This window comes from Pleurodeles waltl, chromosome 11 (genome assembly GCF_031143425.1).
Source record: "Pleurodeles waltl isolate 20211129_DDA chromosome 11, aPleWal1.hap1.20221129, whole genome shotgun sequence".
Lineage (NCBI taxonomy): Eukaryota > Metazoa > Chordata > Amphibia > Caudata > Salamandridae > Pleurodeles > Pleurodeles waltl.
The window spans coordinates 951,404,804-951,427,776 of NC_090450.1; the positions used below are offsets into that span (position 1 = coordinate 951,404,804).

General features: G+C 45.8%; 1 protein-coding gene across 6 annotated transcripts in view; it reads right to left on the minus strand.

The window, feature by feature from the left end:
- Positions 1 to 22,973, minus strand: part of CABIN1 (calcineurin binding protein 1) — a 1,028,293-nt gene that overhangs the window by 758,525 nt on the left and 246,795 nt on the right. For all 6 annotated transcript variants that reach the window (XM_069215153.1, XM_069215155.1, XM_069215154.1 and 3 more), the window contains exons 17-18: positions 7,202 to 7,438; positions 5,369 to 5,537 (exon numbers count right to left, since the gene is read on the minus strand). In XM_069215153.1, the coding sequence (XP_069071254.1) occupies positions 5,369 to 5,537; positions 7,202 to 7,438 (406 nt within the window). The remainder of the gene's footprint in view (positions 1 to 5,368; positions 5,538 to 7,201; positions 7,439 to 22,973) is intronic.

Consider the following 22,973-nt stretch of genomic DNA (forward strand, 5'->3'; position numbering starts at 1 on the left):
CAAGTCTCTTCACCCTGCTCAGGCGACAGGCACAGGTTACAGACCAAATGTTGGTCTGTATACGGGTATTTGTTGTGGCATTTGGGACAAAAACGGAACGGGGTCCGTTCCATCGACGTTGTTCGACACGCGGTCGGGCCGACCAGGCCCCGACGGGGGATCGAAACTACCCCGAAGGGCACCGGAGCGCGTCGATCTTCGATGCGGTGTTGACTCTAACTACGCCGATCCCGAACGCAACAATACCGACGAAAAACTTCCGATACTAACTAACTTTCCGTTCCGAAACTCAGAGCGACAGGAACACGTCCGAACCCGATGGCGGAAAGAAAACCATCGAAGATGGAGTCGACGCCCATGCGCAATGGAGACAGAAGGAGGAGTCACTCGGTCCCGTGACTCGAAAGACTTCTTCGAAGAAAAACAACTTGTAACACTCCGACCCAACACCAGATGGCGAGCTATGCAGAACATGTGTATCTACAGCGACAAATGCCATCGAACAAAGGCTTATACCTTCGGAAAGGCAGAATTTATAACGAGAAACAGGATTCACTTTGATCTTCTTCCATCTTTAAGCCATAGTCTTCTGTTGCTCTCTTGATGACAGAACTATAGGCAGCAGTGTTATCAAGCGGGGATCTTCTTGAGGAGTGCGTATGTATCAATATCTCCTTCTAGAGAGTCTGTCTCAATGTATTGCCAATCTTCATCCAACAAGTTTTCGACGTCGAACATTTTGGTGTTTCATTGTTCTACTTTGCAGGAATCGCTATTAGGAAATTGGTATCTCTGTACATAGCATTTTGCATTTCTTAAAAAGCAATTTCTATGAAGTCGCTATTTAAGAAATGCTAAATTGCATTTTTGTACATCTGGCCCTTTGTCTCTACCACATAAGGCGTTACCGAAGGTACGTATCTTATCCATCTAATAGAAACATCTAGTTGCAGACTCCTTACCTAAGAATAGATACCCAAGCATTACCATTCCCAAAGGTGGGTCTGCGAACTAAGATCATACTAGAAGGTCCTGCAGGACCGAACAGACAAAAAAGGTTGTTTCTACGGGCCTGACTGAGCAGGCAGTAGTGGTTAGTAAACGTGTGTAGAGAAGGCCACGTTGCTGCTTGACAGATGTCAAGGACTGGAACTTTATGTGATAATGTAGCAGTCACAGATTTAGCTCTGGTAGAATGAGCACGCAAGCCCTCGTGGGGTTGCTTCTTAGACAGTGCAAAGCACATTTTAATGCAGAGTACTACCCATTTGGAGATGGTTCACTTCTGCACTGCCAGCTTTCTCCGTACCTACATAACAAACCAAGAGTTGATTATCCACCTGTATCTAATTGGTACAATCTAGGTAGAAAACCAACGTTATTTTGGGTCCAGGCAGTGGAGCCTCTTCTTTCCTTACAAGGATGTGGGGGTGTAAAAAGTAGGTAAGGTGATGGATTGGCCTACACAAAAGGGTGCAACCACTTTTGGCAGAAAAGGGGCACTAGTGTGAAGCACCAATTTGTCATGATAGAGGGAAAGGTAGAGCGGCTTAGATGACAATGCCTGCAGCTCACTCACCTTGTGGGCAGAGGTAATGGCCAAAAGGAATGCTGTTTTCAATGTTAGAGGCCTGAGAGGACAATTGTTAAGAGGCTCAAAAGAAGTGCATATTAGGAATGTCAGAACCAAATCAAAATCCTAGTGTGGATAAGGAATGGGGATGGAGGAAACATATGGGTAAGACCCTTAAGGAAACTATGAACAATAGAATTAAACAAAGGCGGTTGATCAGGCAACCTCAAAAATGAAAAGATAGCAGATAAATAACCTTCTGAGTGCCCATAGCAGAGCCCTGCTGGGCCAGAGAAAGGATAAATAACAGGACCTCAGACAGAGGGGGTCAACAGACTTGTTTGTGCACTAGGCCACAAATTTCTTCCAATGACATGCATATACCGTTTTGGTGGAGGACGCCTGGCTGCCAAGAAAACATTACAGACTTCAGGCGGAAAGTCAAAAGTGGTCAACTGCTGCTGCTCAATCTCAATGCAAAAAGGCGGAGATTGGGCAAGTTCAGGTGGAGAATCCTCCCTTGCTGCTGCAACATAAGATCCTCCCGATGAGGCAGTCTGATGAGAGGATCAACGACCATGCTCAATATATCGAGATACCAGACTCTTCGTGCCCTGTCCTGAGCCACAAGAAATATTTGGGCCCGGTCATTCTTGATCTTCTTGCGAACTATGCGTAGAAGCGGTATGAGCGGAAAGGCGTACAAGAGGCCTGAGTTCCACTCGAGAAGAAAAGCGTCGCCGAGCGATTGCCATCTTGGCACTCCAATGCGCAATACTGCAGACATTGCGTATTCTCTGCGGAGGCGAACATATCTAACCAAGGCTTTGTCTCCGAAGAGACAGGTGCCATCAAAGAGCATGTCTATAAGAGTGGATTGCACATCCACCAAAAAGCTAGAAGTCCTCAATGAAGCATGGCACCTTAAGGCCACCGATGATGCAACAGATCTGCATCGTTAGTTGGTCATATCCAGCCCACATCATATTGTGAAATTAGTTACGTCCCTCCCATCAGCAACTGCTTAGGAAAGAATGGCTCAGGGCTCCTTTGGTACCTGTGGCAGCACTGAGGAACCATATCCCATAAGGTATGGGTGTAATGGCCCAAAAGACATGTGGTTTTCACTGACCACAATGCCAGGACAGAGGAAGAAAACATCTTTTTCTGAAGCTGATCCAACCTCTTGGATTCCTTATCCGGGGGTGTGGAAGGGAACGCACCTGGGGACATGGAGGCTTGGATAACCAAGCTCTCAGGAATCAGGTGTTGCGTCAGAAACACACTGGGTCATTTGGAGCTGGTCTATGGCGGCAGGCGATTGTCTTATTGACAGGAGCATCTGTGCTGGCTTTGGACCAAGTCCCCAGCAGGACATCAGTGAGGGCCTCATTAAAGGGCAAAAGGGGTTCAGAAGAAGAAGCCCCAGGTTGAAGTACTTCTGTCAAGAGATTAGCCCTAACTGCCACTGAAGGCAGCTCAAGGCCCAACACCTCGGCTGCTCTCCTTACCACCATGGGGTAGGACACTCCCACCTCCATAGCCACGGTAGGGAGAGAAAACATGCCAGCATCCAGAGAAATGTCCGGATCGCTAGCCTCACCCAGGTCCGTCCACCAGTCCATGGGCTCCTCAAGCTGGTTTTCCAAAGGGTCCAGCAACCCCTCACAATCCTCTCCAATACCCAATTCAAGGGAATAGCTTCAGGGACGTCTCCCTCAAAGCTCTGGGATTCAGGGCCTGGCCCTCGGAGCACAACTTTGGGGTGGGGTCGCGCTCCAAACACCACAAGCACACAAGTTGCGGATCTGTCACGGACATCATCCAATGACAGGATTTGCAAGGCCTGAACCCCGTCTTGTGTGACGACATCTTGATGCATCAAGAGTGAAAACACTCAAAAAACGTAGACAAAACGTTGAAAAAGATCAGTCAAAAAGTGATTGGGGATAGATCTTCTTCAGATCTGCGCTTGCTAGTGCGGAATGAAAATAACTGATGTTAACATGCCAGGGTGGTGCCTATATAGGTCCCACAACATCATATCCGGCGTGCACAGCACCAATGTCGGACCCGGAGCCGACTAACACCACCTAACGACACACAGGGGTACTGCTCGAGAAAAATCTCCAGTTCAAGACTGACACCTGGGGGAAATTTGAAGGTAAGGAATCTGCAACTAGAAGTGTCTATCAGATTTGGAATACAGTAGAGTGGTACAGGGTACAGTGCAGTGGTGTATCATGAAGTGCGTAGAGTGCAGAGCCGTGGAGTGGTGCAGAGTGCAGTGGCATAGAGTGGTTGACAGTAGTGTGCAGTGGTGTGGAGTGGTGCAGAATAGAGTGGAATGGCATAGAGTGGAGTATTCATGGTGTGGTAGCACACTGCCATTACAGACAAGACATTTTCAATTGAAATGACCAATACAATTGCACAGACATACAGTTGTAGTAATAAAACTATACAGTGCACAAACGAAAATGTGTGGAATTTGCATCACCTAGATTAAAGATCCATTTTGATCATATTCAATTATTTGTTTCCAACGCTCTTCAGAAATAACTAAAAATGTGCTTCATTTGTGCATTCATAATTCTGATATATTTTGAAATACATAAGCAGTTCATTTAAATGTTGTTGTGTGCTAGAAAAAAAGCTCTTTCCAACGCCTAGTTTCCAACAAGATTGTCAAATAAATCCTCTAACTTTAAAGTTGGAGAAAGAAAGTAGACATGCACCTTTGGAAGACAGCGCCTGACCATTTGACAGTCACTGAATGCATAGCAAATGTGATGTGATAATAACAAGACTTAACGCATGTTAACAGACCGCAAGCCGGATTGGGTCCGCCTGAGGTGCTCCCTGCACCACCAGAGGAAAAGGAAAGATGGGCATCTAGATTTCTCAGTTCCCGGGGCAGTTGGGAGGTTGGTATTTGGATATTCTTGCAAACAATTATTTAACCTCTCTAATGCTGCATTGATTTCTGGGGGATGGAAAATTCTCAAATTTCAATTCTCCTCCGGGTATGTCTTCTGGATGTGACCTCTGAGACGGAATTATTGTCTGCAATCTTGGTTTGGAGCATGGAGGCACGTCTGGTTGATTTATTTGCCGCTATTCAGACAATGACCTTTCTAGCCAGCTGCTTAGCACAAAATGGGCCCGTTTTACCTTAGTTTATTCTTTCCTTTTTAAATAATCTTGGTCTAAGAAGTCCAAAGTTATGTCCCTTTCTACATATGGCTACCACGTGGCTCTATTTTGTCCTCTCCTAACCATACAACTGCAACCTGGCTATTATTTAAAATCACAAAACCCTAAATGTAAACATGAGGCATAGACATCTCTAGCATAACAAAGTACACTGTTAACCATTTTTCTGGCATTCAATAATTTACCAACTTTAAAAGAATGTGAGCTGCTTCTTTTGATCAGGGATTCAAACTGCAGAACTAAACACTGAACATGGATCTGTATAACAAGGCCCAGATTGATAATATATCTCTTCTAAAACATCACTCAGAATTCAGGACATTCACATTAGGGGTGTTATTCCTCTCCTCAAAATAGAACATTTGCTTGGGAAAGAAGAGAAATGAGTAGCAAAAGGCAAGCAAGTAGACAACCTTGAGAATGAATATTTATTTTCTATTTGACTCTACCTGCACAGTAAACATATATATGAAGAGTCTGTCAGAGGAAGACCACAGATAGATACCAACCTTCAAATGTGCTTCCTTTCTCAAATGCGCTCACAAAACAGCTAGAAAAGTAAACGTAAATGAGGTTTACCTGCCCCACCCTGGCTCTGGAGTCTCTGATGGCACAGTGACCGGAAAGTGTCCTCCTCATGCTGGATGATCCTGTGTAGAATAATCCATGGCAGCACTGAGGACACTGACAGCTCTTTGGGTCCTCCTCCAGCTGGCTCCTCTTGGATGGCCATGCTGCAGTCGATTAGCTTGGAACAGAAACAGAAGACTCATTGAAACAGTGCTAGAGAAACTGTGTCAAAGCAAGAGACATCTGAAAGACAACGGTGACAATGATCCACATGCCCACCGGACCACAACCCCTAAGGCATACTTCCAGATGTCAGTTATTTGGTCAGAACCTACTGAAAATAGTGACTTTGAAAACAGGACATTTATACAGTTGCATTGTGGGTGCCAGAGGGGAAGACTTACAGCAATACACCCAAGACCAGCCATGTATCTTCAGACTCCAAATCAATAAGGGGCTTTGACATCAAGATGGAGTCATACAAGACAGCAGTCGTTTTCAGACTCTCTCCTTCCTGTTTGGACAAATGCATGGGTCCTTATCATGATCTTCTTGTTAATGTATTCTATATCTACTGGAAATCCTACATGTGTCCCCCTTTATCTAAATGTGACCTGATGCCACTGCAGGGTGTTTAGTAATGCTTTAGAAAAACTTCAACATAAAAAGGAAATGTGCTGTACGGGTGGTAATGGAGCTTGTGAGAACGTATGCAGCAGAAAAAGTGTTTTTCTGCCTTTCAGCAGCAGAGCACAGGTTGACAGTGATGAAACTTCTGTAACAATTCTGAGTCAGTGTATTCAAAGGTAAAGGGGCAAACTGGGTAGGACAAAAAGTGATCCACAGAGGCATGCCAGAGCAAACAAGGTTACATTCATTTAAGTACACCATGTTCATAGACAGCACAAGTATTTCTACAGTGTTTGTATTATAGCCAATTGCCAGTTAGGAATGTTAATAATCAAACATAGACAAACTGGGAAATTGGACCATGACCATCATCAGTAAAAATGGGCATCCGTTTCAGCCAATAGTAAAGAAGAGACTTATTATTATGTACAACGCCCTCGTTGAGCCTAAACAAAAAGACTTTCCACTAACCAAGAAATGTGAATTAAGGAGCCATATTAAATGCGTTTAATTGTTGCTATGGAAGGCTCAATGAAAGACATAAGTCTTAAATATGGATAAATGTAAAGAAAAGCATTATAAACAATTCAAGGGTTCTATTTATTCACTACTATATTTTTAATGTATACCAAGCAGCTGGAAAATGTTGCACTGAGAGAAAGGACATGGGCATTGCAGTAGCAAAGAAGAGCTTGTGGGTGAAGCAGAAATCTGTGATGTTGCTGTAATGGCTATTCTCCAATCTGCCACAATAGGTAATATAGCAAACCCTTGAGAAGCATGCAGAAACTGTGCACAGTCCTTGAGATGATTACTTATGTCTTAGCTAGCTCTTCAGACTAGGATGACAAGAACATTCTTGAGGGTTGTGGTACTGTGGTGATTGATACGATGCTAAAGAGGTTTTGAGAATTGATACATGAAAGTAATTAACTCAAACGGTTTAGTAAACTATCTCTAGACAACTATGCCCTCAACCCCCAATCCTTAAAAAGATAACTTTTTCAAGCAGAGTAATATCCATGACATTTTGTTGTGATTCACAGATATTAAATGAGCAAAAACCTGGGACACTGCCCTTGAAAAGAATGATGAGGTGAGAATAACAGGTGGGTCAGGTGAACATCAAACTGATAGGACATTAGAAGCTGGAGAAAACTCCACAGTTGCAATCCCCATATCATCTCCTACCTCTAGAAGTGTCATTATTACCTGTATGAGATTGTTAGAGAGTCTGATAAGGCCTGGGGTGATGGAAGTCTCTCTCAGGAAGCCACTGTCAGCAGACAGGGAGCGATCGATGCCAGTCAGCAGCTGAGTGATTGTTGCTACCCACTCCTCCTTGTCCGAAGCTTCCGTCAAGTTCAACATTTGCTGCATGGCCTCGTTCAGGGAAACCTCAGAGCACTCAAAACACTGCCTGTAGTTCTCTAGTTTCAGCAGGGAGTCCTGTGGGTTGGGTTGAGGCAAACATCAGTCAATGGAGACTAGAAAAGTATCCAATGCAACACACCACACAACAACATAGTAAAGAAACACTGCACAACCTGGAAATTAGTTCAGAAAACAACCATCTTCTTCTAAGATAATTAGTGTAAGAAAACATCAATGGAGAGATTTTTGTATCTCGTGAATCCAACCCACATACATTAGTAATTATCTTAAATGATTTGCAAATTGAATTCACATTCTGGAGGGTGGTATGAAACTGCAGTAAAAAAAGATACTAAACTGAACATCATTGAAATTATCCTATTTCTGCTGATCAGCGGTGATGAGCCAGAAGCATCTTGTGACCTTGAGTACAAATAGCCATGTCTTTCCAAATTCCAACATAAAACTTCCCATCAGTGAAGTAAAAAAGTTCAGGTGATAAGGCAACTACCAATGATGCAGCCACAAAGGGAGGAAGAACTAAGGGACTTATGAATCAAGGGGTTTTGTAGTCGCAAAGCAGTGATTTGCGAAATCACAGTCTTGGTCACTGAAAAATATGAGGTAATAAGGTACATTATAAGCCAACATGTATACAATATAATTTTTTGCAATTGGGAAGAAGCAGGGGTGTCAAAGTGGTGCCCTACAAATTGAATAAAATGTATCAATGGTTTGTGACCATAATTGTGATGGTAAACTACTGATGACATACCATAACATCAAAGGTGGTGTTATTGCATTCACAAGGTGGAAGCTGTCCGTGAGAGACAACGTATGCTTTTATAATGTGACTCGGGCATTCGGGTGAGCATTCATTTGTCAGGATCGCTGCATGCTTTCCCAATGCCCTTCGCTTCATGTATAAGTGACAGAGGCTGCATATTAAAAGGGGCTAGAGGCCTGCTGTCCTTTGCAGGTCTCAATCCTTTCATTTGCTAGCATTTGGAGGGATTCAAAAGCAGAATACCTGTCGCCTTAGTAATAAGTGGGGTGTGGGTTCTCGGAATCCTACAGAATGGGATACATTTGAGTACATCCGTCAAAGCACAAAAATAATCTTGAGTCACACTGCAGGTGCTGGGTAAAACTGAAGCCTAATATTAGTACATTATGTTCTAAAAGGTTTCTTGATCCAGATACCAATATTATGTTATGTAGATTTGTACAGCGCAATAATAATCATTGTGAGTATACAGACACTTGGGCAAGTGTGTGGTCCCTGTATTGCTTTTCAAAGAGCCAGGCTTCAGCTTCTTGCGGAACTCGAGAATTGAGGAGGAGGCTTTGATGTGTTTTGGGTGCAATGTAGGAGAATGAGCGACCTCCTGCTTTGCTTCTGCAGATACAGAGCCTTGTGCGAGTGAGGCAGAGCATAAAGTTATTTGAGAGATTCCGGCAAAGAAAGTGTTGCCGTAGTCCAGCCTGCTGGTGTTAAGTGATTGCGTGATGATTCGTCTGGTGTGATGTGGCAGCAATCTGAAGATCTTTTGCAGCATGGGAAGGACATGGAAGCTGGCGTAGCTCACTGCATCGACTTGTGTCATGAAGTTGAGCTTGTCATCTAGGATGATCCTTAGATTTCTAATGTGGTTGGCGAGTGTGGTGGGAATTGATCCTACCTGTGACAACCACCAGGTGGAGTCCCATGGTAAGGTCGGTCGTGTTGCCAAAGACTAGCACTTCCGTCTTCTCAGAACTGAGCTTCAGGCAGTTGGTTTGCGCAAAGTCTATTACCATGGTCATGCTTCAGTGTCCAATGTAGCCCCAGAAGGACTGGTGCCTATGCCCACTCCCCTACCCATTTACCTGTGACTGGTCCTCCTACCAGCCTAGGCCATTTTGGTCTCGACTTTCTCTGCCTGAGGCTTCCACCTTGCCTGACTTCAGCTTCTCTTTTCCTCTCTCTCTCTCCCATTTCTAGCTTCTGCTCTTTCCATTTCTTGTATGTCTGCTTTCTCCTAAAGCCACTTTTCACTTCTCAACCTTTTTTCACTTTGCAAGCCTCATTTTCTCTTTTCAAACCTCTTTTCACTTTCCACTTCTGAAGCCTCTTTTTCTCTTCTCCAGCCTGTTTTTCATACCTTTCACCCCCCCATTTGAGACCATTTTCATCTTCTGTCCCTCCCCATTTTTTAAGACCCCCTCCAAGCCTCCTTTCACTCTTTTCAACTCTTGTCTGTCATCCACCCCTTTTCACTCCATTTTTTCCACCAGTTGTGCCTTCTAAGCTTGTGTGCCCTTTCCCATGTTCAGGCCTCTATTACACTCCCAGCATCCCCCTCTCACGCATTTCCCGCCTCCCCCCACTCCTTGTATGCTGCTTTGGCCCCCTCTTTTTCCAGCGAATACCAGCCACGCCCATCAACCTCCCCACCCCCCAGGACCTCCTTAATGGCATCCTCGGCATGACTGTATCTAGCGGGTGCACCACTGGTGCGCCAAAGGCTAGCTCTGCGCCCGCCTGCAACTAAACCTCGCCCAGCACCAGGAACCCTGTTCTGATCACCGCCCAGCAATACTGTGCAGCACTCTTTAGGTCGCTGAGTTGCAGACGCTGTGCCACCCTCATCCCCCCCAGCTGCTGCTGTGCTGCACCTCACACCACTGTAGGAGCTTTTACCTGCACCCACTGTTGGTTCTCCTGCAGCCACACATCTCACGCAAGCAGTAACAATGCCTGCAACACCCTCGCACATCACCACAGAAACTCACACGACAACACCCACTCGCACGCTTGTTTCTCAACCCTCGATCACTACGCTGAAATTTGGGACTTGCTGAACAGCGATGCATCAGACATTCTCTTCATCATAGAAACCTGGCTCAGCCCCACATCGGCTCCCGACATCATCACAGCAATATAGAGTAGATTACAAGATCGCTCGACTGGATTGCCTTTACTAGCTAGGAGCTGGATTCACAGTCAACTTTAAGGAATCTTTCAGATGCACAACATCCACAGAGAACACCACCCCATTCCTGAAACATATGAACTTCAAGCTTCAAATCACCAAAAACGTCACCCTGAACGGAACCCTCGCCTACCGACCACCTGGACTGCACAGCACCTTCACCAACCTCCTCACAGACTTAACTGCTGCGCTCACTACAGACTCTAGAGCCTACATACTCTCCTTGACCACTTAGGCAACATTGGACTCACTTAGCTTGTCCCAGGACCACCACACACTACTCAACACACACTGGACCCATTCTCCACCACCAGTGACAGCATCACATGAACTTCCACCACACCACCCACAAGGATAGCCCACTCTATCATCTAGTTCAAAATCAATGCATAGCAAGTCAACACCCCAACCACTATCACCATTCCAAGCTGCAGCTAGGAAAAAATCTCAGGAGACCGGCTCAGTGCCTTCAGCATGGGTCAACCTAGCCCCATAGACAACCTTGACAAGGACTTCAACAACTTGATCAAGAACTGCATGGATTCCCTCACACCCATCAAATCCAACAAATAAAGAAGATCCAACAAGCTGGCCAGATGGTCCATAGAAGCCCTCCAAGACACTAAACAACACTGCAGACAGCTCTAAAGAAAATGGAGAACCAGCCACGAAGCCATCAACAGAAGCACCTAGAAGGCTACACTCAGACGCTATCACCAGCAAATAGGAGACACCAAGAAAAAAGAGCTAGAGGACAGCATCAAAGAAGCTCCAATAGCTGCAAGAAGATCTTCTCGATCATCAAGGACTTCACCTCGCCCTCAGCAACCGTCAACATCACACCTCCAACACCTCTGCAACACTCTATCCAACTTCTTCCACAGCAAAATCGCAAACATCTACAGCAACTTCGCTCACTAACCCAACGCCAGAGAACTAATTGGCAAACTACCCACCACCAATCAAGACAGCCATCTGAGTGAATGGGCAACCCTCACAAGAAATAGTACAGCGTTAATAATGAGGCCCATCCACTCAGGGGCCCCAGTGGATCCATGCCCGACCACATCTACTACCTAGGAACATCATCAGTCAGCACCACCCTGACCCACATTATCCACACTGCATCACATCTGTCTCTTTCCTGGGTGAATGGAAACTTGCAGAAATCAATGCCCTCTTCAAGTTGACTACAGCTGACCTGAATCAACGGAAGGACTTCTGACGTATCTCTGTGCTCCTCTATCCAGCCAAAGTGATTGAGAAGGCCATTCACAAGCAACTCTCCTCCCCACCTCGAACTTCATTAGCTTCTAGAAAACACCTGCAGTAGGCTGGCCCAGTGTGTGGTGGACACCTATGGTGTTAAACCTTATAGTGGCTCTAGGCAACCCTTATTAGATAGTGTTGCAGTGTCTAGGTAACCAGGACTCTCTAGTGGTAGCTGTGGTGAGCTGCCAAGGCTTAGCTAGAAAGAATGTGAAGCACTTGCAATAACACAGTAGTCACATAGTAACTCATCACACATGAAAGGAACCACACAGTGTTGCAAAAATAAAGGTACTTTATTACAGGAACACCAACTAGATTACTATAGGCAACCCCCTTCTGGAGATAGGTACACACAGGCAAGTATTACAAAATAGCAAGTGTCCTATAGGGGGGCCAAAATACATACTGAAAAAGTGGAATGCGAGAATGGGTCCACCACCAGAGGATATGGCGTAGCTAGCCAGGGGCTGGGAGACAGTGGAACCCCAAGAGGTAAGTATCTAGAAGACCCCCAGCAACCAGGAGAGCAGAGGTAAGTTACCTGGTCATCCCACAGGCTAACATCAGGGCTTGTAAATGGAAAATTGCAAGACCACGACCAGGCTGGATGAAGAAGACCTGCAAAAGAAGGGGACAGGGTCCAGTCCACGCAGGAGTGTCCAGATGGGGCAGGAGGCAATGGCCATCCTTCTGTGGGTGACGTTCCGGGTCAACATTGGTGGAGGAGCTGCGGAGGACTCCCTGAAGCCACCTAGGAGCTGTCACTCGCCATTCCCTGGATTGCAGACAGGTCAGTGGTCAGGAGGACTACCAACAAGCAAATGCAAGTGGAGCTCTTAAAGATTTGCAGAGCTGAAAAGGACCAGCAAGGTCCTGGGGACTGGACCCTTGGAGTGGAGTCCAGGCTGACCTTAAGAAGAAAGGAGAGCCAACAGAAGCACTCGGAGCCCCCACGAGCAAGCCACTGGCAGCAGGCACAGTAAGTATCAGTGAGGCCCAGGCAGCACACCCGAAGAGGAGTCCCACATTACTGGAGCAGAAGAGAGGAGACTGTCCTTACTGAGGTAGAGTGCTGTGGGTTGGGCCTACTTGTAGATTGAAGATCCCTCGGAGCATGAATCAACAAGCCTTGGCTGCTGCAACAGTAGCGGGTGCACAGGTGTTCTGTCTTGAAGAAAGAGGCAAGGACTCACAGTCTCCCAAGTTGGACAGAAGGCAGAGAGAATCCAGGGGACCCCTTAGACCCGCCACCTGTGTTGGAGAATCTTCACAGGTCCAGAGGACAGCAGATCCCAACAGCCGGACACTGTTGCCTTGGGTGCCTGCAGAAGCAAGGGAGTGACTCCACTCCAAGGGAGATTGCTTTTTGCTTCTTTGGTGCAGCTGAAGTCCTGCCGACCACAGAGGAATGCCAGCCATGGAAATGTTGCAAGTTGCTGACAGGAGGCAGGGAAACAGTGTTGCTAGGAGAGGTAATCTCGGAGTTGAAGTCTTGTTCGGTTCCTGTGAAGTACAGCAGTGGTTCTGGTGGCCAGGAGCAGAAGAGGTCATTACAGAGGAGTCCTGGTGGAGTCTTGCATGCCGAATCTGGGGACCCACCCACAAGGGAGTCCCTAAATAGCTCGAAAATGGGCTTGGACACTTTGCAAGGTGATCATTTATCAGAGGGGGTAACTGACGTTATCTGCCTAAACTGACCAGTCATATGCTCCCAGGGACCTCTGCCTATCTTGATTTCAAGATTGCAGAATCAAGTGGTCACCTACAGAAGCTCTTGGGAACCACCCCTGGGGTGTTGATGGACAGGGGAGTGGTCACTCCCCTTTTCTTTGACCAGTTTCGCACCAGAGAAGGGACCGGGGGTCGCTGGACAGGTGCAAACAGGATTATGCAAGGACGGCACCAAGTGCGCCCTTCAAAGCAAGCTGGTGGCATGGGAAGGCTACTCCTCCCTAGCCTTGTGACACCTATTTCCAAGGGAGAGGAGATTGAACCCCTCTTCCACAGGAAATCCTTTGTTCTGCCTTCCCCTGCTTGAACTGGTCAAGCAGCAGGAGGGTAGAATCCTGTCTGAGAGGCTGCATACCCTGGAAGACTACTAGGAGCAATACTGGGGGGTCCTCTAAGGAGCCTCCAAAGTGCATGGAATCATACCACCAATACTGGCATCAGTATTGGGGTATGATTCCAACATGTTTGATACCAAACAGGCCTAGGTTCTGAGTTACCATTATGTAGCTGGACCAAAGGTAGTGACCTATGGCCAGAACATAGTTAAAAGTTTGGTTACCCCACACTTACAAAGTCCAGGGAACTAGAATTGGAGTTTGTAGGGGTACCTCTGCTCTTGCAGGGGTGACCACACACACAGGGACCTTCACCCTGCTCTTAGGGCTGTAAGGGCCTACCATAGGACATTAGGTCATTACAGTGACCTGGTGCAGTGACCAGCAGTGAAAGGGCATATGCACCTTTTCACACAGGCTGCAAATGGCAGGCCTGCAGACACAGTTTGCATGATCTCCCATGGGTGGCATAATGCATGCAGCAGCCCATGGGGGATCCCTGGTGTACCAATGCTCTGGGTACCTACGTACTATATACTAGGGACTTACAGGGGTACATCAGTATGCCAATTGTGGGATGTAAAGAGTACCCAGACAACCAAATTTAGAGGAGAGAGCACAATCGCTGGGGGCCTGGTTAGCAGGATCCCAGTGGAAATAGTCTAAGCAAACTGACAACAGGCAAAAACTGGGAGTAACCATGCCGAAAAGAGGGACTTTCCTACAACACCCAGTCAGGATTCTGAAAGATCACAACGCAGCCACCAATGAACCCAGGAGAAACAATGACCCTCACCCTGCTCCACCTTTCTGCAGCTTTTGACACTTCCCCCACAACACCCTCACCAGTAGATTCCACAGGATTGGTATACAAGGATCCGCACTCAAATGGATCTGCTCATTCCTTACTGGAAGAACCCGTAAAGTCAGGCTGCCACCCTTTACATCAGAGAGCAAGAACCTGATATACGGAATCCCACAGGGATCTTCCCTCAGCCCCATCCTTTTCAACATAAACATGACACCACTTGGCAAAATCACCCAATAACAAGACATTACCATTATCTCCTACGCTGATGATACCCAACTCATCCTCCGCCTGACGGACAAAACAACCACCACCAGAAAACAATTTGACTGCACTCAAAATACATATGATGTAAAGAGTGACATATCCAACTGAGCAGTTATTTAAGCCTGTCAAATATTGGTTGCAGTACAAGTGTAAAGTAACAGAAGTTCAAGCAATGCGTGGGAACATAAAAATGTACAGCAACTTAGTATGGGGCTATTTGTCTAGTGATGTCCCTCCTGCTTGCTAAATTCCATCTGTCTTCCTGCCAGTTTCCTCTGCAGTCTCTCTTGAACGTATCCACCACCTATCTCTAGTCCACCACTCACATCATCTCATCATCCTCTTCACAGGCTCAATTGAGTTTCTAATCCCTTCTGGCTCACTTAATTTGAAATGACAATAGCAGTGTATAACGTTAACACTCTCTACTTTTCCATGATCACCTATCATCCATACTATAAAGTAGGTTCTGCTGCTCAAATCCAACATCTTCCTCTCCCTACACTCTGATCAAACCCATTTCTGAACTTTTTACATCATCACAGTCACTGGAATAACATAAAACTACCTACTTGTTCAACATCTACTTCATGCCCCTTCCACTTCCTCATTAAGATATATCTGCTGTCCCCACAACGTGACCGATCACACTCCCCACAGCCTGGCTCTCCAGCTGAACAGTGGCTCCAACATTGGCCCCTTTTAGACAGTTAGAGATCTTTAAATCCAGATGAGATAGACTACTCGCACTACTCAGTGGTGCATGACTTGTTAGGCTGAACAGAATTCTGTGTGACCCGATGACCCAACTCTGTGTGACAGGGGCAGAATATTTGGGAAAGACATTCTCTGATCACAATCCATTGCAGATACAACTAGAGTGGGGTGCTGCTAGACCGCCAGTTCCCTCTTGGCAGCTGCAACCGGCCTTTCTTGAGGACCAGACACTACGAGCCAAGAAAGACGAAACGGTGATGCACTTTGCTGAGAATTGGGGCACATCTACCTCCAAGTTCATGGATTGGGAGACAATGAAGGTAGTGTTAAGGGGTCACTTTATCCACGCAGTAGTGGGAGCTAGGATGACCATACACAGGGACTTGATGCAAGTGGAGGCTTCTCTGAAACCTGTGGATGTGACCGTTAGGGACAACCCCACGCTCAGGCAGAACTGAACAAGGCATTGGCTGTGCACACACGCCTGGTGGAGCAATTGCGCTGCTTTGACTTTAGGTCGTACCAGGCCAAGATGCACACTGGCGGAGACAAGGTTAGTCGTCTGTTGGCTTGGCTACTACAAATAGCTGACTTTCCCACTCCTTTTGTGAGGATTCGTATATCACCGACAGAGTTCGCTTTGCAGCAATCCCAGATACATGATTCATTTACATCACATTACCGTACACTTTATAATTCCTTGCAATTGTCTCAACATAAAAACATTCAAGGGTTCTTGGCTGGGGTGGTACTCCCAACATTAACGCCCACAGAGAAAGAAGACCTCAGTACCCCTCTCAGATTAGATGAGGTTAAGGGAGCAATCAGGGCTGCTGCCACTCACAAAACGCCGGTTTGGGATAGGATTCCTATTGAATTGTATGAGACAAACAAGCATCACCTTGCCCCTAAATTACTCGAATTGTATCAAACGGCGATGGAAGAGCGCCATTTACCACAGAGCATGCAGAAGTCACTCCTGGTCTCACTCCCGAAGCCAGGTAAAGATCTAGAGGAACTTGCCTCCTACCGCCCGCTGTCCATGTTGGGATCAGATTACAAGATCCTAAGCAAGGTCTTAGTGGGTCATCTGTATGGACACATGAGACGGTTGGTGCACCCAGATCGAAAACGATTCATACACTGAAGATCTACCATGCTAAACATTTGTCGATTGCACAGAGTGATGGAATTGGCCCCATCCCGCTGGCCATTTGCAGCATGCCTCGTATTAGATCTAGAAAAAGCATTTGATATGTTGGAATGGGACTATCTCTTCTTAACACTGACAAAGTTTGGGCTGAAGGGGAGGCTTTAAGTGTTGATCCGGTTACTCTATGTGGATCCAATGTTGAGAGTCAATATTGGCGGCTGTGTTTCTACTCCGTTCCAGATCAAACGTGGGACTTGGCAAGGGTGTCAGCTCTCTCCACTTCTATTCGCTCTCGCCATACAGCCTTTGGCACTAAGGCTGCGCCAGCTGAGGGAAGGATGGGTCATTCCGCTATTCGAGGAGATGCACACCATCTCCCTGTATGCAGACAAAGTCCTGATTTATGACAGAGATATTAGGAAAGGCACTGAGCCCATACGGACGCTCCTGCAGGATTTGTATGAGGTGTCAGGGCTGTGGGTGGAATGGGCTAAATCCTGCTTGTTTCCGTTGCACCCACATTACCCTCCTCATGGCCTCGTCAAAGAGGGTCGCCAGTTGAGATGGGAGCCTAGCACATTCAGATATCTGGGCATTAATGTATATCATGACAGGCAAGATCTCCTAAACTGCAATTTCGTGAAGGCAGTAACGTCATTGAAACCTTAGATGGCCTTTTGGAGCATGCTCTTACTCACAGGCCAGGGTAAGGTGTCACTTGCGAAAATGGTGATACACCCTCGCCTATTGTATTTCATTCAAAATCTTCTGGTCAACATCCCCAGGTCCACCTTTAGCGCTCTGCATTCTACTACGGGTTCCTTTATTTGGAATAAGGGTGGCCAATGTGTAGCGTTTTTGCAACTTCCCACCACAAAAGGGGGTTGGGCGCTCCCAATCTCGAGCATTATTACCTGGTCGCACAATTGCAGTAGCCTGCAGACTGGCTAGCGGGCACTACATTGAGGAGTTGCTCCTTCTGGACCTGGTGAGGGCGCAGACGCACCTGAGGAGTGCATTCCAGCCTCATGCACGTCCACCGCCTGGGGTGAATCGTCTACTGCAGATTACAATTAATAGCTAATACTGCAGCCTGAAGTTAGTGCCACATATGCCACTTTACTCACCGGCTATCCCACTGGGGTTGATATCTAGTTTTGCTAGAATGCTGTGAGGGAAAGGCATGATACATGGGAGGAGGCTGGGATAGATACTCTGGGGACGCTATTTCTAAAGGGTTCGCTGCTGACTTATGAGCAGTTCAGAGAAGAATATCACCTACCTGTAGGATATTTCCTGGCACACGCACATCTTCTTGGCGGAGGTAGTCAGTCTCAGGGGCATCACAGACACGGACCAGGACTCCCACCCAATAATTCACTTATTATACACCGTGGGGAGGGGCGCAAATTGGTGACATGGTTTGCCCAGGCATTTGCACAAGCTGTGCAGGACCCGCTTAACGCAACTCGTAGAGAACGGGAGGGTGATTTGGGTAGGGAGATTGCTATGAAGGATTGGACGAAATTCATTGAGTACCCAAGACGGGTGTCCCGAAACGCAATGTTTCAATACATTCAACATAATATATTGCACAGAGCGGATCTGGCACTGCTTCTGGCCCGCAGGCTTATCACAATGCACTGGAAATCATAGACATCGCCCAGCACAGCGCACTGGTGGGCAGCAACACTTAAATGGGGTCAGGCGGTGGCGGTGGCCCTAAGGTGCGAAGAAATAAGGGGATTATGGAAATATCCCATAGCCTTGGCCTAGAAAGCATTGCTCAATGACTTTCACCCCCATCGAGAGGCACCTAACAATTCACAGGAGGATACATGAGATCCATTTTACACCGCCTCCCCCAGTCTCATTTACTCCCCTCTAAATTTCACACTTCACGCCACAGCCAGAACATACATTCTTCAACTAGTGTGTCAAACCAGATGGAATCTACCTTACCACTCATAAATTGATCTTAGAGATCAGCCCTATCTAGACTGAATACATATACACATGGAAGACGAAGTTGGTGCATCACAAGTTGTTTTATGTGCAGTTATGTTATAAAAATGTATGATTAAGCATGTATTGTTGCTCCTGCAATGTAGCTGGTGTTTCATATGACATGCTGGAGAATGATGAGCAAATGCTTCTATAGATTCTGTCACCAGTTTGCTCTATTGTATGAAACTGTACTTTTGTACTTCAATAAAAAAGATTTAAAAAAAATATATATATGGAAAATGTCACTTACCCAGTGTACATCTGTTCGTGGCATGAGACGCTGCAGATTCACATGCTGTGCATTATCCTGCCATCTAGTGTTGGGCTCGGAGTGTTACAAGTTGTTTTTCCTCGAAGAAGTCTTTTTGAGTCACGAGATCGAGGGACTCCTCCCTTTCGGCTCCATTGCGCATGGGCGTCGACTCCATCTTAGATTGTTTTCCCCGCAGAGGGTGAGGTAGGAGTTGTGTATATAGTAAAAATGCCCATGCAATGGAGTGAGTATGTATGTACATAATGTGTATAAAAATAGTATATATTTACAAATTTACAAATGTACAAGTTTCATCAACTTAAACGGCTACAGGCTCCCAGGGAGGCAGGAGGGCGCATGTGAATCTGCAGCATCTCATGCCACGAACAGCTGTACACTGGGTAAGTGACATTTTCCGTTCAACGGCATGTGTAGCTGCAGATACACATGCTGTGCATAGACTAATAAGCAGTTATCTCCCCAAAAGCGGTGGATTAGCCTGTAGGAGTTGAAGTTGTCTGGAATAATGTTCTTAATACAGCCTGCCCTACTGTGGCTTGTTGTGTGGTTAACACATCTACACAGTAATGTTTTGTGAATGTATGAGGCGTAGACCATGTGGCTGCCTTACAGATTTCTGACATAGGTATGTTTCCTAAAAAGGCCATGGTGGCGCCTTTCTTCCTAGTGGAGTGCGCCTTTGGTGTAATAGGCAGATCTCTTTTTGCTTTGATATAACAGGTCTGAATACATTTCACTATCCATCTGGCAATGCCTTGTTTGGATATTGGATTTCCTGCATGAGGTTTTTGGAAGGCTACAAACAATTGTTTTGTCTTGCGAAATTGTTTTGTTCTATCAATGTAATACATTAGTGCTCTTTTGATGTCTAACATATGTAAGGCTCTTTCGACTACTGAGTCTGGTTGTGGAAAAAAGACTGGGAGTTCCACTGTTTGGTTTAGGTGGAACGGTGATATAACTTTTGGCAAGAATTTTGGATTTGTACGGAGAACCACTTTATGTTTATGTATTTGTATAAATGGTTCTTGTATAGTGAATGCTTGTATTTCACTTACTCTTCTAAGAGATGTGATAGCTATTAGGAAGGCTACTTACCAGGTTAAGTATTGCATCTCACAAGAGTGCATGGGTTCAAATGGTGGACCCATGAGTCGTGTCAGTACAATATTGAGGTTCCATGAGGGAACTGGTGGTGTTCTAAGGGGTATGATTCTTTTTAAACCTTCCATAAACTTTTATGACTGGTATTCTAAAGAGTGATGTTGAATGTGTAATCTGCAGATAGGCAGATATTGCTGTGAGATGTATTTTGATAGAAGAAAATGCTAGTTTTGATTATGTAAGTGTAATAAATAGCTTACAATGTTTTTTGCAGAAGCATGTAGTGGTTGAATTTGATTATTATGGCAGTAATAAACATATCTTTTCCATTTGTTTGCGAAACAATGTCTTGTAGTAGGTTTCCTGGCTTGATTAATGACTTCCATACATTCTTGTGTAAGGTCTAAATGACCAAATTCTAAGACTTCAGGAGCCAGATTGCTAGATTGAGCGATGCTGGATTCGGGTGTCTGATCTGCTGTTTGTGTTGAGTTAACAGATCTGGTGTGTTTGGTAGTTTGATACAAGGTACTACTGACAGGTCTAGTAATGTTGTATACCATGGTTGGCGAGCCCAGGTTGGTGCTATTAGTATTAGTTTGAGTTTGTTTTGACTCAATTTGTTTACTAGATAAGGACGGAGTGGGAGAGGGGGAAAAGCGTAGGCAAGTATCCCTGACCAACTCATCCATAGCGCATTGCCCTTGGACTGAGGGTGTGGAAACCTGGATGCGAAGTTTTGGCATTTTGCGTTTTCCTTTGTTGCGAATAGGTCTATTTCTGGTGTTCCCCAGCGTAGAAAGTAAGTTTGTAGTATCTGGGGATGAATTTCCCATTCGTGTGTCTGTTGATGAGCTCGACTGAGATTGTCGGCCAACTGGTTCTGAATCCCTGGGATGTACTGTGCTATTAGGCGAATGTGATTGTGAATCGCCCAATGCCAATTCTTCTGTGCTAAGAGACACAGTTGTGATGAGTGTGTCCCTCCTTGTTTGTTTAAGTAATACATTGTTGTCATGTTCTCGGTTTTAACAAAAATGTGTTTGTGGACTATTGGTGGTTGAAATGCTTTCAATGCTAGAAACACTGCTAACAGCTCTAAATGATTTATATGCAGTTGCCTTTGTTGAACGTCCCATTGTCCCTGTATACTGTGCTGGTTGAGGTGTGCTCCCCAACCTATCATGGAAGCATCTGTTGTGATCACGTATTGAGGCACTGGGTCTTGGAATGGCCGCCCTTGGTTTAAATTGATAGGATTCCACCATTGAAGCGAGAAGTGTGTTTGGCGGTCTATCAACACTAGATCTTGAAGCTGACCCTGTGCTTGTGCCCATTGTGTTGCTAGACACTGTTGTAAGGGTTGCATGTGTAGTCTCGCGTTTGGGACAATGGCTATGCATGAAGACATCATGCCTAGGAGTTTCATTACAAACCTTACTTGATAGTGTTGGTTTGGGTACATGTTTAGTATTTCATTTTGGAAGGTTTGTACCCTTTGTGGACTTGGAGTGGCAATCCCCTTTTGTGTGTTGATTGTTGCTCCTAAGTATTGTTGTATTTGACACGGTTGTAGATGTGATTTTTGGTAGTTTATAGAGAACCCTAGTTTGTGAAGGGTTTCTATAACGTATTTTGTGTGTAGAAGACACTGTTGCTGAGTGCTGGTTTTTATTAACCAATCGTCTAAGTAAGGGAATACATGCATGTGCTGTCTCCTGATGTGAGCGGCTACTACTGCAAGGCATTTTGTGAATACCCTTGGGGCTGTTGTTATGCCGAATAATAAGATCTTGAATTGGTAATGCACGCCTTAGATTACAAACCTTAAGTATTTCCTGTGTGAAGGATGTATGGGTATGTGAAAATAAACATCCTTGAGATCTAATGTTGACATGGAGTCCTGTTGTTTTAGCAAGGGAATCACGTCTTGAAGTGTCACCATGTGAAAGTGATCTGATTTGATGTAAAGGTTCAGTGTTCTGATGTCTAATATGGGTCTCAGTGTTTTGTCTTTTTTGGAATTAGGAAATACAGGGAGTAAACACCTGTTCCTTTTTGATGGTTGGGTATTAGTTCTATTGCTTCTTTTTGTAACAATGCTTGGACTTCTAGTTGTAACAGGTCTAAGTGTTGTTTGGTCATATTGTGTGCTCTTGGAGGCACATCTGGTAGCAACTGTAGGAATTCTATGCAATAAACATGTTGGATAATGGCTAGGACCCACGCGTCCGTAGTTATGTGTTCCCAGTTGTGGTAATAATCTGTAAGTCTCCCCCCCACTGGTGTTGTGTGGTGGGGGTTTGTGACATTGAAGTCACTGTTTGGTTTGTGGGGTTTTTGAACTCTGGAATTTCCCTCTTGTTTTAGGGAACTGTCAACCTCTAGATTGTCCTCGAAAACCTCCCCTCTGATACTGGCCCTGATATGTGGGTCTGACTTGTGAGGTGGAAGGCTCTGTGGTTTGGGCCCGAAACCCCCCTCTAAAGTGTGGCTTCCTAAAAGTGCCTCTGCTCTGTGGGGAGTAGAGCGCGCCCATGGCCTTGGCCGTGTCCGTGTCTTTTTTCAGTTTTTCTATCGCTGTATCCACCTCCGGCCCAAACAATTGTTGTTCGTTGAAAGGCATATTCAGCACAGCCTGCTGGATTTCTGGCTTAAATCCGGAGGTTCGTAACCATGTGTGTCTTCGAATGGTTACTGCTGTGTTCACTGTCCTCGCCCCCGTGTCTGCCGACAGTTTCATAGCCGACCTTATTTGGTTGTTCGAGATAGCTTGTCCCTCCTCAACAACCTGTTGGGCACGTTTGCGGAACTCTTTGGGAAGGTGCTGAATGAGATGTTGCATTTCATCCCAATGTGCCCTGTCGTATCGTGCCAACAGAGCTTGCGAATTGGCAATTCGCTATTGATTGGATGCCTGTGCTGCCACCCTTTTGCCTGCTGCATCGAATTTCGAACTTTCTTTGT